Below are 17,334 nucleotides of genomic sequence, written 5' to 3'. Positions count from 1 at the left end.
CGGACCAGATCGCCCGATCCAGTAGCGATGGAGGTGGGTGGTTTGGAGAACTGGTAACAAAAATCCCTGAACCCCCCCCCCCCGATGCCCAACTGAGCTGCACAATCATCAGAGGCTTTTTTTCTTTTTACTTTTAAAAGCATTTTTTCTACAATCTCTTTGGCCAAAAAAAATGCTTTTAAAAGTGAAAAAAAAAGCCTCTGATGATAGCGTGGCTCAGCTGGGATCTTCAAAGGCTTTTAAAAGGAAAAAAAACCCTTTTTTTCCTTTTAAATGCCTCTGACGATCCAAGCTTAGTTGCCTGATTGTCAGAGCCTTTTGAAAACATTTTTTTACAACTTCTTCACTGAAAAGGTTGTAGAAAAAATGGTTTTAAAAGTAAAAAAAAAATGGCCACACCCACCCAGTTACATTACTCCCCCACCAAGCCACGCCCACAGAACTGGTAGTAACAAATTTTAGATTTCACCACTGACGTAGACCCACAACCTCCTCCTCCAAGGAAACATGCAGACACCTAGAAAAGAGACAGCACCAAATATCCCTTTAATATCTGCCTTTTAATATTCGCCAAAATATTTCATTCTTCTAAGGGGGGATGGGTTTCCCACAAGTCCCCCCTTTTGGGCTGTATCTATTGTCAGAGTATATTCATCAACTGGAATAGGACATAGTAACAAGGTCAGCCAATTGGGAGCTGAGACAGACTGAAGTCAGGGCGTGTCTTAGTCTGCAGCTTCTGAGTCTGTGCAGAGAATCAAAACTGAAACCAGTGTGTGAACTTGTCTGCTGGTCTGCTCTGTTGAAATGAAACTAACTGTTCTCTCCTGCCTTGTGTTGTAACTGCTATGTTGGAAGAAATCTATATTGGTATTGTAAATACTTCATCTGTTATTATGCATATAAAGTGTTGCAATATTTTTAGGATCAGACTCAATAATAATAATTAGAATTAGAGGTTCAAATATAGTTCTCTTTAATCATAGTAGGCATTCTATATTCACTGAATATTCACAGATAGAAGCAAGGAAAAATGGCGAAGGTGGCTCCTTATATATACAAAGGGTGGAGCCAAGAGTGGGAGTGGTGAATTATGAATACATTAAGAAACAAAGAATAAGTTAACCCCTGATATCCCATATATACATTATTTACACATTAGGGAATAAGGCATTTACATCTGACAAATCCCCCTCTAAATGCCGGTTCGCTATACAACACCAATTACATTCAGATTCAGGACAATATAAGACATACAATTTGGAAGTTAAGTATTTGTGCTGTTTAGAAGGTAAAGGCTTCGTCAATATGTCAGCTAATTGTTCAGAGGTATCGCAATGTACTGCTTTGATAAATCCATCTTGGGACAATTGTCTCACATGCTTAAATTTTATATCTATATGCCTAGATCTTTGTCCAATGGCATCGGACCTAGATATTTCAATGGCCGCTTTATTGTCCTCATGCATAACAAAAGGCAAAGCAGGTTTTTTCCAAACATCTGAAATTAAATCATTAAACCATACAAGGTTATTTGCAGCTTTGGATAAACAAACATATTCCGCTTCTGTGGTTGAAGTGGCTACCAATTCTTGTTTACCAGTGTACCAGTAAACTGGACAGTCATTTAACAGGAAAACATAACCAGAAGTACTTTTTCTGCATGATGTATCTCCAGCCCAATCCGCATCTGCGTAACATGTAAGTCTTGGTTCTTTGTTATCACTAGGCTCTAATACTAGACAAAAGTCTAATGTATTTTTCAGGTATCTTAAAATTCTTTTGACAGCTTCCCAGTGGTACATTGTTGGTTTACTAATGTGCCTTGATAATAAATTGAGTGGTAATGCAATATCTGGCCTGGTCCAATTGGATATATAAAGAAGTGAACCTATGACTGATCTATAGAATGTATTATCCTTGAATTCAGGGGAAGATTCATCAGTATTTCTGAGGAAATCAGTTTGCATAGGAGTGTCACAGGGTTTGGCATTGTTTAAATTGCATTTGTTTAGAAGTTCAATAATCTTATCTTTCTGGGTAAGTTTGAAACCCCTTCTAGTTTTGTTAATTTGTACACCAAGGTATTTGTTTATTTTACCTAGAGATTTTAATGAGAAATGTTCATTTAACTTGTTTACAAAGATTTCTCTTCTCTCTCTGTGTTTTCCTATATATAAAATATCATCTACGTAAATCAATACAAACTCAACGTGATCATCACTCTTTTTGACAAAGAAACAGTTATCAGCAGTGGTAGCGTTGAAATCCATGGTTTTAAGTACTTTTACCAAGCAATCGTACCATCTTTTGCCAGATTGCTTTAACCCGTATAAACTCTTGTTCAATAGCCAAATTTCATTTTTATTAGTGTATTGACTGTGAGGTGCTCTTACGTATATTTCCTTATCTAGTTTTGCGTGTAGGTACGCAGTCTGTATGTCATATTGAAATACATCAAGATTGAGAGTGGATGCTACTACTAGAGCTGTTTTAACACTCTCTGTCCTTACTGTGGGGGAGTATGTGTCAGTATAGTCCTCCGGATATTTTTGTGCATAACCTTGTGCAACCAATCTAGCTTTGTATAAGGTATTGCCTCCTTCTAGATTCTTAATTTTATAAATCCACCTGGTACCAATAATTGTTTTATCCTTGGGTGCAATCGCAGGTGTGAATACATTTAATCCTTGCAAACTCTCCATCTCTTTTTTCATAGCTAGTTCCCATTTTTCTTTTTCTTCACGAGGTAGTTTTAATACTTCCTCATATGTATTAGGTGTTATTTGTTCACCATCCATGTGCATTATGTAATCTTTGTATTTATTTGGTATTTGATTTCTGTTGTTCCTAATAGCTCTTTCTGGTTTGCTATGGTAGTCATGTAAATATCTTGCTTCCTTTTTTGTTAATGTGTCTGTCTTTATTTTGTGTTGGCTATTTGTCCATGTTTTGGTTTTTCTTTTACTTTTGTTAATATTTTGATTTTCTATCGTCCCTTCCTCACGAGATTTGGTATCCTTGCATTTACTTGGAAATATTTCATTAAGATGTAATTTAGACCAGTTGGCCTGTTCATGGAACACAGCTGTTCTGGAAACTATAAATTTATTATTATTATCAATGAATCTGTACCCTTTGGTGCCAGTTTCATATCCCATAAATCTTAATCTTCTGGATACGTTTTCTCCTTTTCTCCTCAATTGTTTGGGTATGTGTACGTCTGCAGTGACCCCAAATATGTGCATGTGTGCTAATTTTGGTTTCCTATTATACATCACCTCATATGGTGTCTTATTCACAATACTGGACCAGGTTCTATTTTGAGTGTAATTTGAATAATGTAGGGCTTCTGACCAAAATTGTTTGCCTAAACCAGCATCCTCTAATGTGCATCTAATCATGGTTTGTAATGTGGAATTCTTTCTCTCTGCAATCCCGTTTTGGAACGCAGAAAATGGACTAGACGTGTAATGTAACATTCCTCTATCCTTTAACCATTGGGAGAATTCCTTAGACATGAATTCACATCCCCTATCTGTCATAATTTGTTTTATTCTGATATTATGTTGTGTTTCTATGCGTTTGTAAAATTCCTTAAATTTTTGAAAGGTTTCATCCTTGTGTTTTAATGTGTAAACAAAACCATAGCGACTGTAATCGTCTACTATTGTTAGGAAGTAACGTTTTCTATAAGTGATTGATGGAGTTAATGGACCAACTAAGTCCATGTGTACTAAGTCAAAAATTTTGTTAGTTGATCTGGTGGATTTTTTTGGTCTGGGACTAGTCTTTAATTTAGTAGATTTACATACTGAGCATTCCAAATAATTTTCACAATTTTTTATTTTGACACCTTCTGCGTGTTCAGTCATTTTTTGTACTACAGGAAAACTTGCATGTCCTAACTTCCTATGTAAGATATGAGCACACTCGTCATGAATTGGTTTACCTATTTTTGGTTTCTTCTCATTGTGTGTATCTGTGTGATCATGAGATATTTTACATTCATCATTGTCACTGTTACTAATATTTTCATCATCTGCCTCAATGCAATCTTCCATATTTGAATCAATGTTATGTAACCATCTTTCTTTTGTTATCAGATAGGGTAGGCCTCCTTTAATCATCACAGTGCCTACATTTGTTTTATTCTTTTCTAAAGTTGCTTTTCCCTTTGAGAAAACTATATTGATGTCAGAATCTCTGCTTAATTTTATGACACTTAGTATGTTATGAGGTATTTCTGGTATTAACAATACCCCCTCTATTTTTCCTAGACCAGGCAAGGTCACATTCCCTCTGCCTAGTACTTGAACTTTTTCTTGATTAGCTACCTTTATTACAAATTTATCTTCTGTAAATGAAGACAATATATTTTTGTTATTAGTGGTGTGATTAGTTGCTCCTGAATCAATAAGCCAATTATTGTTCTCATTTGGTTGCGTTTTGGTGCTATCTTGTTTATTTAGTCCATTCAATGAACCAGATTTTCTCTCTTTTGAATTTTCCCTGCCCCCTCTACTTTCTCTGTAATTTGGTGGGCTTCTATATTTATGTCTATCTGTGGAAGACTGTCTATAATTGTATTTATTCCTATATTCTGACCTATGTCTTTCCTTTAAACTTTTGGGGCAATCTCTTCTATTGTGTTCTCTGGACCCACAATTCTGGCATTTAAAGATTTCATTATATTTTTCTTGGAAAGCTACCTTCCTAAAAGGTTTGTATTCTGTGTGATTGCTATAACGATTTTTTCTTGAATTGTCTTCTGCTATCAATTTGTTAGACAGACTTTCTACTGATAAATATCCTAGATTGATGGTGTCTAAGTGTGACATAAAACTATCCCATGATGAATCAAGTGAGTTAATAATGACACTTTTCATTGTTTGATCTGAAATCACTTCCCCCCTCAAATGCAGTTCAGCTCTTATTTTGTTTAAAGATATTAAATGCTCACTTATGGAAACCCCTGGTTTTACTCTGGAAGAAAAGAAGTCCTTAGACATTCTTGTGGTGGTAGCTACACTATCGCTGTGAAACAAATTAAACATGCATTGAATTATTTCTGAGACAGTTAGATTTGGTTTGATGCTATGATACATTGCAGGAGACACGCTAGATATTATTAAGAAAAATGCCTTATGGTGTAAACAATCTATTTTTAAAGTCCAAGGTCTTCTTGGGGGACTAGTGATAAAGAATAGTAAATTTTCTTTCATAAAGACAACCTGGAGCTGTTGATACCATTCTTGTAAATTAATGCCATCAACTCTAAGTTTTGGGAAGTCACTGGGTAAGTTACCCACATTATTTTGTCCATTACTTACAACCTGAGGCAGTCCGTGGTCTCGCAAGTGTAGAAAATTGCAAAACGGCATGGGGATGCTCGCAACGAGTCTGCGCGGTTCTCTGGCCAGTTCAAGTCTTTCCGGACCGTCTACGTAGTTTCGCACATGCGCGTTGTTCATTTCTTCTTTGACTTCGTCGTGGAAGGTTCTCTCCGTCGCAGCTCGCTCGCTCCGTTCCTCTTCAGATGAGTCGGTCTCTGGCTCGGTCTTAGGAGTTCTGACGGCGGTGACTGTTCTTCTCTTTCTTTTGGGTGCGTTGGCACTTGCTTCGGTCTGCGGTGTAGGTCGGAATCGACACGGCTCTCTGGGCTCGGGCGTCGTTGTTCTCGAAGTCAGGATGGGAGCGTGCAGGTCTTGAAGTATCGGCTTGTTTGCTTGCTTCTTCGTTGGCGCTTTGGAAATTTTTAATTTTGGCCCGAATGCGGCAAAAAGCGTCTTCATTGCTGACTTTACTTGGGATTTCGTTAAATCGTTTTCATTTTCTGATTCTGGCTCTTCCGAAGAGTTTGAATCCTCCTTTTCACTTTCGTTGTCTGATAACGTTTTTCGCGCCAGAAATTTTGAACTGAGCATTTTGATTGGCTCTGCTTCGCTCACTTTGGAGGCTTGTTGAAACCAAGATGGCTGCCATTCAAAATTTCGCGCGGGATCACATCTTTTCTTTTTCGTAACGACTTTCTCTGTAGTCATATCACTCACAGTTTTTTGTTCTTTGGGTTTCTCTTTAGCGATGTTTTTCTCTCTCGCTGCTCCGCTGTTCTTCAGCATTTCTTGGAGGTTCGCGATGAGGCTTTCATCATTCTTCTGGCTTTTCAAAATCTTTAGTATCTCTGACCTGAGTTCGTTATTTTCTATTTCGATTTCTTCCTGGCCATCATTTTCCTTTATTAGTTCTTCTTCTTCAGTGGTGTATTCTTCGGATTCTCTCGAAATCGCGTTTGTGGATTCGTTGATTATTTCTTGTTCAGTTTCTATTTCTTTGCTGTAGGCCCTGGTGTTGGGCCTATCTTTCTTAGACATTTTTAGTTATTTATTGAGTCAATTAACCATCCTCTGCTACCAGTTTGTTGCAATATTTTTAGGATCAGACTCAATAATAATAATTAGAATTAGAGGTTCAAATATAGTTCTCTTTAATCATAGTAGGCATTCTATATTCACTGAATATTCACAGATAGAAGCAAGGAAAAATGGCGAAGGTGGCTCCTTATATATACAAAGGGTGGAGCCAAGAGTGGGAGTGGTGAATTATGAATACATTAAGAAACAAAGAATAAGTTAACCCCTGATATCCCATATATACATTATTTACACATTAGGGAATAAGGCATTTACATCTGACATAAAGAAATTAATGACTCCTGCTGCATCAGTCTGCCTGTGTGTGCTTTCTGGATTTAATTTTCTGCAACAAACTCTGATATATATTTACATAAATTGCCCAACCTACGCACTATCAGAATGGTCTCTGTACTTCCTGTATACCTGGTCCATCATGAGGGATATTTGCCTGGCATCCTTACTTGGGTGTCTGTTGACATGGGAGGTGATTTTGCAGGCTACTGGGTCAAGGGAAGATACCCGGGTGGAGGCTGCAGAGAAGGACTCCCATGATGGTTATGGCAGTGGCTCCCGAAAGGAGAGCTTTCAACCCATGTCTCAAGAGGTCGGTAAGGCAAACGCCAAGGGAAAACTGAGGTTTGACACCATGAAGGTCTAGCAGCCAGGGCAAACATTTCTTTTAAGTAGGAAAGAAATGTATAGTACCCAATATTCTGTGTCAATTCTTTTTTTAGATGTTTGATGTCACTTTCTGTCAGCTTTCAGTCAGGTTTGAAGCAAGCACATGTCCCAAAATTCTTCGCAGCCGTGATCGTGCCTTAGCAGATAATCAAAGGCTGCCCATTTCCAAGGGTTGCTTCCTGAACCTGCCTTAGCTCTTAATTTAGTGCATCCAGGGTTTGTGAGGCCAAAGGCCATCCAGTGTGCAAGCTCAGGCTATGAATATTTCTGAAATTGCACACAGCGAGCACTGGGATTCCCAGTAATGAGACCATCAGCGCAACGTATTCTGCCTCACTGGGCAACTGGGCAGCATCGTTTGTGAGTCACAATCAGGGCTTGGGGTATGGAAATCTCTGCTACCTCTTCCGTGAGGGAATTGCCTGAGGGGGCACAACCCCCTCCGACATGGAATTGGCACGGTGGTATGACTGCATGGGCCTTAGTGCCACAGAGCAAGCCTAGGGGAAGGTTTATGTGGAGGGGGATGCGGTGGCTCAGTGGCTAAGACACTGAGCTTGTCGATTGAAAGGTAGGCAGTTCAGTGGTTCGAATCCCTAGTGCTGTGTAACGGGGTAAGCTCCCATTACTTGTCCCAGCTTCTGCCAACCTAGCAGTTCGAAAGCAGGAAAAAAATGCAAGTAAAAAAATAGGGGCCACCTTTGATGAGAAGGTAACAGCGTTCCATGCACCTTTGGCATTTAGTCATGCCGGCCACATGACCACAGAGACGTCTTCGGACAGCACTGGCTCTTAAGCTTTGAAACGGAGATGAGTACCGCCTCCTAGAGTCAGGAATGACTAGCACATAGGTGCGAGGGGAAACTTTACCTTTAGGTGAAGGGGGATAGCCTCAGTGTGGTTTTGAATGGTGTGGGTGTGCAGCTACCCCTAGCACAAACTTTCTTGACAATTCTCCCTCCCTCCAGACAGAAGATGTTCGAGACTTGCTGTGCCAACCACTCCCAAATGCCATCCCTCCGTGAATCCCTTTAACTAATTACAATGTAAATGAGGCAAAGAAAGAAAACCCGACAGTGAGTTTCCACCCTCCCCCCATAGACTTTCCAGTTGTCTTCTAGGGTTTCAAAGAGAGACCACCGGTCCATCTCAGGGTCCTCTCTTTTAAGTCCGGTGGGTGGTGTTGGGCTTGGCTTGGTGCTAAGGCCGGTCAGTCAGGCTTGGGAAGGTCTGTTCCCCTCTGGCTGCAGTGATGACTGTCTACCAATTCCCTGGTTCGAATGGATGGAGGGTCCCCTCTGGAGGCAGGGCCTGGATCAGCACGCTCTGCTTCCACAGCTTGTGGAGTCATCTGTGCAGGGCTGAAAGATATGAGAACAAGACCAGGGGTGAAATGCTCCCGGTTCAGACCGGATCACCCGATCTGGTAGCGATGGAGATGGGTGGTTCGGAGAACCGGTCGCAAAAACCCCATTGCCCAGCTGAGCCGCGCAATCATCAAAGGCTTTTTTTTAATTTTTAAAAGCATTTTTTCTACAACCTCCTCGGCCGAAAAAATGCTTTTAAAAGGAAAAAAAAAAGCCTCTGATGATTGTGTGGCTCAGCTGGGATCGTCAGAGGCTTTTAAAAGCATTTTTTTACAACCTCTTCGCCGAAGAGGTTGTAGAAAAAAATGTTTTTAAAAGAGAAAAAAGCCTCTGCCGATCAGGCAAGTCAGCTGGGATCGTCAGAGGCTTTTAAAAGCATTTTTTTACAATCTCTTCAAGAGGTTGTAGAAAAAATGGTTTTAAAAGTAAAAAAAAAAAAAAGAAGTTGGCCACGCCCACTCAGTCATATTACCCCCCACCAAGCCACGCCCACAGAACCGGTAGTAACAAATTTTACCTTTCACCACTGAACAAGACCTCCTCCCCCTTTTGCGGGTGACCCAAACCCTGCCTGCAAGCTAACCACCCCGTTACACCTGCCTATTTCTTATCCTCTGTTCTCCATTCCCTTTTCCCTGACAGAAGGTCCTGGGCTCCAGCCAAACCGCCTTGCTTTCCAGGGTCTGTTGGGGGCAGCTAGGAAAGGCACGGAGGGAGCAGGATCCAGTTCCGCTCACTCACACACACCCAGGCATACACACATTAATATCCCCCAAAATATTTCATTCTCTAGGAGGGGTGTGTGTGCTGAGTTCCTACACCGCCCAACTCAAATGTAGATGACTCCAGATGACTTAACAAGATTTTCCAAGAGAGGAGTAGCCGTCACCTTCCCTCCCTTCTCTCTCTCCCCCTCCCCCCTCCCCTCCCTTTCCCTCCCCTCCCTTTCCCTTTCTCTCCCCTCCCATAGGAGAAGAAGAGGCCAAGCCTGGGGGAAGAGTCCAGAGAGGAATAAGCCTGGAATCATTCCCACAAATGGCCCAACTCCAACCCCTTTGGATTTCTGTTAATGCTTATCTAGCGTCAATGCAATGCTCTCTGTTAGTTGACTGGATTATTGTGTAAAGGCACGAGCAATAAAGATTACCTGGAACTTAACTTCCTAGTTTGATATTTATTCTGCACATAATCTATCCACTTTTTCCACTCCCATACATAAGTCTCTTGTGTCCGGTCTTTTAAGTATGCTGAAATCTTCGCCATCTCTGCAAAACTGGCCATCTTCAAAGTCCATTCTTCATCTGTGTTTCTGATTGGCCACTGGGGGCAAACTGCCTACATGCAGAACAAAGCCCGTCCATTACGAATTCCAGCCGAGCAGGAGCAGCAATGCTTTTTCTCATCATGGGAGTAAATCTACCTCTTTTTCACACTACGTAACTGGGGCAGATTATGAACAATCAGAAGAATCTCTTCATTGACTGTGAATACCGGATAAATAAACGTAATCTGCATGAAGCCCTCTACTTGGAGTTTATCTGTCTGAGACAAGCAATCGGCTGCATTGAAACAGAAATTGGACTTCCTCAAACTTCTTCAACTACAGAACATTTTTCTCCCTGCCTTCCTCCCTCTCATCCTCCTCATTGTCATCCATGTTCCCCTCATCCTCCTTCTCATCCTCTTCCTCCATGTCCTCATCCTTGTCCTCTTCCTCCCTCCCCTTTCCAGAATAGACTGGTTGGACTTCCTCAATCTTGGTAAGGGGACCATTTCTAAGAGAAGCTTCCACCTACTGATGTTCTTTTGGGACCTTCAGGGTCCAGGTTATAATCTTCGTTTCTGGCACGTTCAACAAGTCAAAGAAATCCTTCATGCTGTCCTTGCTCAGTTTCCAGAACATTTCAACATCATCACGGCTTCCGTCACTTTCTTGAAGATGGTTAGCAAAGAGACTTGAAAAGATCATTCTGAAGGGCAGAGGGATTCCCGACTCATCCTGAGCACATGGCAGGTCAGACTCCCGGACGGCCTCCAGGACGGGTGGGGTCCCCCCATCTGAAAAGGGGATCGGGAATTGGAGGTTATCCTTTAAGTCTTTTCCCAACAGAGAGAGCATGAAATCAAAAATGGACTTCTGGGTGTGACTTGAATGAGGAAAGACAGCCTTGGTCACAAAACAGATGGCATCAAAACAGTCAACGTTAAAATTATCTCGGATCTCCTCCTCAACCATCTTTGGGTCTACATGGGTTGGGTTCCCAAACAATTCAACGTCAAATATTGTGAGAGAATAGGGAATTTGGAAACCCTTCTCGTGGCTCACCAGGTACACTTTGCAGTCAAATGTCTTCCTTCCAGTTTTCCTTCTCCAAGTGGTTTCATCAATCAGTCTGAATCGGAAATGATCTTCCCACCGGACACCCAGGATATAATTGATCATCCCGTTGATCAGAGTGGCTTTCCCACACCCTGTTGCTCCCATCACCAGGATTGCTTTGTCATCCTTCTCTCCAAACCGGTAGGTCTCCACTTCCTCGTTCTCCTCTCCAAGTCGGTAGGTGGAACAGGGTATGGAGGCATCTGAGGGGACTTCCTCCAGAGGAAGTTGGAACACTAATGGATGACTCTCTTCCATCGGGGAGCTTTTCTGAAGGAACTTGAGGGCTACGTTGCCTGCATCTTCTTCCTCTTCCAATGACGTGGAGACCTCCACCTCCTCGCTAGGGACACCCAGGGCTCCATTATCACACATGGCCAACACTCGTATTCTATACACCATCTGGGGCTTCAGACTTTCGATGGGGTAAAACTCTGTTTTTCTCCCAGTCCTTTTTTCAGTCCATTGGTCCTTCCCAATTCCAGCCTCCACCATTCTGTACTCCACCTTGTATTCTTTGACCACAACTCCTGAGGCAAAGTCCCATACAAAGTCCTTCATCGGTCGATTACCTTGCTTCATGACTTTTAGCGTGGCTTCATTTTCATTTACGTGGTCTGGGTCGTCAAAGCGGGACCATAGCAGTGTGATAAAGCCATTGATATCATACAGTTCAACAGCACCCTCATCAGGCAGCTGGGCTATCCATTCAGAGGCCTCCCCCTCATTCATCCCATCTGAGATTGCCGACACCAAGTCCCGTTCTGATTCGTATTGGTCAGCATACTGATCAACGTGAGCCCAGACCCTGCTGAGGAAATAAACTAGCTTGGCTGGCGTTCTGTCAAAAGTTGCTCTGAAGCGGGGTGGTGGTGGCCTTGCAGGTGGAGGGGCATTGGCTGCGGCTGGTTGGGGGAGGGGGGCTGGTTGCTGAGCTGCTTGCTGCGCTGGAGGGGGGTGGCATTCCAGCCGGCTGTTGGATTACTCCCCCCTGTGGTGCCCCTTGTTGTTGCATTCCAACAGGTTGGTGTGAAGGTAGCTGGGTTGGAGGGGGGGCAGGCAATGGCGTCAGCTGTTGGGGGAGGGGGCCTGGCTGCTGAGCTGCTTGTTGCACTGGAGGGAAAGGCACTCCAGCCGGCTGCTGGATTAACACCCCCCCCCCCGTGGTGCCAGGATCGTTGAGGCATAGGAGGGAGGCCAGGGGGATCCCTGGGAGCTTGGGACAGATGGCGCGGGATACCAGTGGCACTGGATCCATCCCTGGCCTGGGTAACAAGCCCACCCGGGCAGTATGCTCTCCACAGTAGGTAATGCTAACGCAGGCTGGCGAGGGGCCCAAAAGGGGGGGTTTGGAATCCCACTGCTGCAGGGTGGCCATGGTGCGTCGATCCTTCCAATTCGCTCCTGGCCAGGTAGAGAGGGGCCTGCATTCCATTAACCCCCCCATCCTTGTCCTGGGCCAGGGAAAGTGAAAGTAGGTTGCGCTAGCCGCCATCTCACCTCAAGGGGTTTTGAAGAGGGTGCGTAACTCCCCACTTCCATCTGTTCAAAGCACTCAGAAAGTCCAGACAAGGACTGGCTCCACGTTGGGTGTGGCAACTCCCAATCCTGGGAGTCGCCGGAGCCCACAGAGGCCTCCATCCTCCAGTCACTCTCACACGGTGACTTCAAATCCCCTCCTGAAGCTGGGTCGGACTGGCAACTCTTCCAGGACTCTGATGTCTTGGGTCGAGCCCCGAGTTGAAGGGCTTCCTCTGCAGCCTTCATGGCCCGTTCCATTTCTTCAGGGGAAGAAAACAAGGGGTCGGTACTTCCTTGAGCCCCCAGTCCCCCGACAGCTCCTTCCTTCTCTTCCATCTTCACTGAATCTTCGCACCACCCAGGGTTTAGGTAGATGCTGGGTCTCCGCACCCCCGACAGCCCCCTTATGGGGTGCCATTAGGTTTTAGTCAGATTCGGGATAGTGTCAGCATTCCAGAAAACCCCCAACTCCCAGTAAAGACACGGAAGCAGGCATTTTCCAAAGTTCTCTTTACTAGAAATAGGTAAACTGATATATCTGGGAAATCCTGAATCTGAAAAGCCCGGGCTTTCCTTCAGTAATTCAAAACTCCCAAAACCAACCCCTTTCTCCCCAGTCAGTCACATGCTCCAATCAACGTCTGTTTCACCTTGACCCAGCCCTTGACCACTCCTCCTCCAGATGCTGGATCGCCCTGACCTTGACCAATAGAAGGAATGCTATTATGTCTACTAATTCCCCTCTCCTAAATCCCCCCTTCTACTTTCCCACACACGAGGAGGTGGCAGCCTTGAAGCTTCCAGCCTCATATGGCTTCCAAGGCTGACACTAACATCGATACCTGGGAAGATACTGGAAAAGATTTTTAAAAAAACAACAGATCTGCCAACGCCTAGAAACAAGTAAAGTAATAACTAGAAGACACCATGGGTGTGTTAAAAACAGATCATGCCAAACCAATCTTATTTCATTCTTCAACATAGTGACTAAATAAGTAGACCAGGGGAACATATTAAATCTGCGGATGATGCTAAGATGGCAGGAGTAGCCAACAACTGGAAGATAGACTCAGGATCCAGATGGATTTTGATAGACTTGAACCCTGGGCCCTAACTAACAAAATGAAATTCAACGTAGAGAAAAGTCAAGTCTTACACTTAGGCAAGAAAAACCAAAAGTACATATACAGACTGGGGGAAACCAAGCTTAATAGCAGTTAATTGTGAGAGGGATCTTGGAGTCTTAGTGGACAACCAATTAAATGTGAACCTAAAGTGTGCAGCAGCAGCCAAAAAAGCCAATGCAATCCTAAATTGCATTAACAGGGGGATACAATCAAAATCAAGGGAGGTACTAATACTACTCTATAAAGCCCTAGTAAGACCACACCTAGAATACTGCATCCAGTTTTGGTTACCACACTATAAAAAAGATGTTGAGACTCTAGAAAGAGTGCAGAGAAGAGCAACCGGGATGATGAGGGGATGGGAGGCTAAAACATACGATGAACGGTTGCAGGAACTGGGCATGGCTAGTCTAGTGAAGAGAAGGATCATCGGAGAGATAATAGCAGTGCTCCATTATTGGAGGGGTTGTCACAGAGACGAAGGGATCAACCTGTTTTCCAGGGCACCTAAAGCCCAGACAAGGAATAATGGATGGAACCTGATGGAGAAATTTTCTCACAGTGAAAACAATTGACCAACAGAACAGAAGTCGTCTTCAGAAGTTGTGAGAGCTTCATGACTGGAGGCTTTCAAGAAGAGACTGGACTGCCCTCTGTCAGAAACGGTGCAGGGTCTTCTGCTTGGGCGTGGGGGTTGGACTAGATGACCTACCAGATCCCTTCCAACTCTATTATTCTATTCTGCTTTTTTGTAAGGAGAAGCCATAGAGAGTTAGTCTTTGCCAGGAACAATTGTTTGCTTTGGCTTACACTCCCCCAACTTCGACTCTTGGCTTTTGCCCTGCCTGATTGGGAAAATTGTTCTCCGCCTTCTGTCTTGGACCTGGCCCTTCTCTTGCAGACCGCTTTCGGCCTTTGCTTCGCTGGGCCCTTGGAACTGCTTCTTGCCTAAGACCTTGTCTTGCCCTGAGGATCCCCCTTCTTTTGTGCCTTGTGGACTGGATTTGGAACCCTGGACCTTGCCCTCTGAATGGGCTCCTACTCTCTGGGCGCTCTTCCTACTATAGAGGCTGTTGTTTTGGGGACAGAGGGTGGTTACCATCAGGGTAGCATGGAAATGGAGCCCTGCCGGTCATTGGAGGGCTGTTGGCTGGACCATTTGTGGAGAGATCTCTCTAGACCTCTGCCTTGCCTTGACCAACTGGGTCACAACAGACGCCCTCTGCCCACCAGCCAGAAGCGTTCAGGGAAGGAGGAAGAGGAATGAAGCTGCTTCCTCTTTCGAAGGTGCAGTTGGTGCCTCCAGGCAGGAACACTCCCACCTGCAGTCTCCCTCTTGCATTGGGGGGTGGGGGGGAAAGGTCGACACCCTCACCAGGAGGGCCAGAATTTGGCATCTCAATGGAAAAGCTCCCGAGAGGGAGAGAGCTCCAATTGAATGGGAGGAATAGGACGAAGGTTTCCTCTCCCTGCACTCTGTTTCAGCTCTCTCCTTGTTTGGCTACCTGGGCAGAACTTGACAGCCTTCAGAAAAGGAGTAAACCCCCCTCCTCAAATTACCTGGAATTCCCCCCAAATACAGGTGTTTCTGTCCTGCACCCTGCTTTTCCCTCCCCCTCCCTTCTCCGGTTGCCTTTCCCAACAAGGAAGAAGGGATCCTGAAGGTCTCGGCTGCTACTCCTCCTCTGATTGCCTTTCCTAATATTGGGGTCTCGGCTGTCCCACCCACCCATCAGCATCTCCCACAGATGAGGAATCGCTTGTTCTGGTGTAAAAGGAGCACTCCTTGACCTGCACTCCACCAATGCCCAGGAGGAGCCCTGCTCTCACCCCGTTTGACTCCCCTGCCCCATGAAATGCCAGTTTGGGGGTCTCCGCGCTTCTGGGGGCCTCACCTGGTTGGAGGGAATCAGGAATCCCCGGTGGCAGGTGGACGTGCTTCTCTCCTTCGCTGCTTCTCTGTCAGATCTCCTTGTCCTTTGAGCTGCTGGTGGATTTTTTGATGGAGTTTATGATGGGAACAGAGTCCAGAGACTGTAATCTCCTTTCAAGCAATTAGCATATCTTGCTGCATCGCATCAGCTCTTCCGGTTCTCCTATCCTAAAAAGGGTCCCTGGAATAGAGACCATGTTTTCTTTCCATCCTTTAAGGTCTCCTTCAGTGTCTGCTCCAGCCTGGAAGGCTGAGGGAGAGGAGGGGGGAAGGGGAGGGTCTTCCTCAAAGCAGGAGACCCCTGGGAAGCCTCCACCTGCCCTACCCTCTGCCTCTGGCAAGGGGGAACAGCTGCAGCCCACTTCCTCCAATGGCTGGACCACCACTCTGCCCGTCAGTCCCGGGTTCAAGGCTCAGCCTGGGAATCTTAAGGAAAGTCTCGTCTTCTGCTTTATCTTCAGTGCATTCAGAAAAGGAAAGTGGAAAGTTTCACCTCCTCTTTTGAAACAGCCTGTTAATTATTCACATTTAAGTCTCTTTACTTTGCACGAAGAGATATAGGAAATATGTTTGAGAAAGGAGTTCCACAACCGCCCAGCAGAGAGGATCAAATACCTCCCTTGGTCCTTCACTCCTCAGGGGTCCTCGAACTTGACAACTTTAAGACTTGTGGACTTTAACTCCCAGAATTCCATAGCCTGTTATGTTACCTGAGGAATTCTGGGAGTTGAAGTCCACAAGCCTTAAAGTTGCCAGGTATGGAGACCCTTTGATGTGTAGAGCTGCTTTTGCTCATGGGGAATTTGGCCGATGCTTCCCCAGAATCTGTGTTTCTGAAAGTCCAGGTTCCCTGGCCCTCCTTTCCAGGCACCCAGGAGTTGTCCCCAATTCGGGTCTGAGCCTGGTGCTGAAGCCAATGATGGACACCAGACACGAGGTGCAGGTTTTCTGATTGCTTTTTATTGGGGTACCCCAAGGAAATGGGGTCCTGGACAAAATGCCAAGAACCAAGAACAAAAGGTTAAGTAAGCTTTAGCCACCCGTGATTGCAAACCTATGGCATGCGTGCCACAGGTGGCACGTGGAGCCATATCTGTGGGCACGTGAGTGTTGCCCTAGCTCAGCTCCAGTGCATGTGTGCGCCAACCAGCTAATTTTTGGGCCTTCCGGGCCCACTGGAAGTCAGGAAACGGGCTGTTTCTGGCCTCCGGAGGGCCTCCGGGGGGGTGGGGGAGGGAAAGCCGCTTTTGTCTTCCCCAGGCTCCTAGAAAGGCTCTGGAGCCTGGGGAGGGCAAAAAACGGGCCTTCTGGTCCCACCGGAAGTCAGGAAACGGGCCATTTCCGGCCTCTGGAGGGCCTTTGGAGGGTGGGGAAGGCTGTTTTCACCCTCCCCAGGCGCCAAGAAAGCCTCTGTAGCCTGGGGAGGGTGAAAAATGGGCATACGGGGGGAGCGCGGAGGGGGTCACACATGCCTGTGCGGGGGGGCAGGATGCATTGAATTATGGGTGTGGGCACGAGTGCGTGTGACACACACACACACCCGTGCTTCCCCCTGCTTTTGGCACACGACGGCAAAAAGGTTAGTCATCACTGCTTTAGACGTTTTCACTAAAAGAGAAGGCGGGACAAGGTGGGATAATAAGAAATATCATCTAATGAACATTTTAGCAATAATTCTACAATTTGTTCTCTTGGTCTCTAGCTGTCCCTATTCCTAAGCCTTGGCTAATGAATGCCCCAGGAGTTATCTAATACACCTTTTATTGACCGCAGGCCATCTCTATTCCTAATTGTTAGCTGAGATCTGCAAGTTGTCAGATTTCTAACGACCCAGAATTGTTACAAGATTTACACATGCGTATTTCCTGTAGATAAGCATTCTTGGTTCTTGCCGGACACACTCCCCAAT

At 45.0% G+C, this 17,334-nt stretch overlaps 1 protein-coding gene across 1 annotated transcript; it reads right to left on the bottom strand.

The window, feature by feature from the left end:
- Positions 1-10,256: 10,256 nt before the first annotated feature.
- LOC148114441 (uncharacterized) lies at positions 10,257-11,662 on the bottom strand. Its single transcript, XM_087891645.1, has one exon. The coding sequence runs from the start codon at positions 11,574-11,576 to the stop codon at positions 10,257-10,259; it is 1,320 nt and encodes a 439-aa protein (XP_087747771.1). The 5' UTR covers positions 11,577-11,662.
- Positions 11,663-17,334: the final 5,672 nt, after the last annotated feature.

Source organism: Pantherophis guttatus, chromosome 4 (assembly GCF_059756535.1).
Source record: "Pantherophis guttatus breed Tessera chromosome 4, ASM5975653v1, whole genome shotgun sequence".
Taxonomy (NCBI): domain Eukaryota; kingdom Metazoa; phylum Chordata; class Lepidosauria; order Squamata; family Colubridae; genus Pantherophis; species Pantherophis guttatus.
The sequence above is the reverse complement of the archived record's forward strand: the minus strand, read 5'-3'. Positions and strand labels throughout refer to the sequence as shown.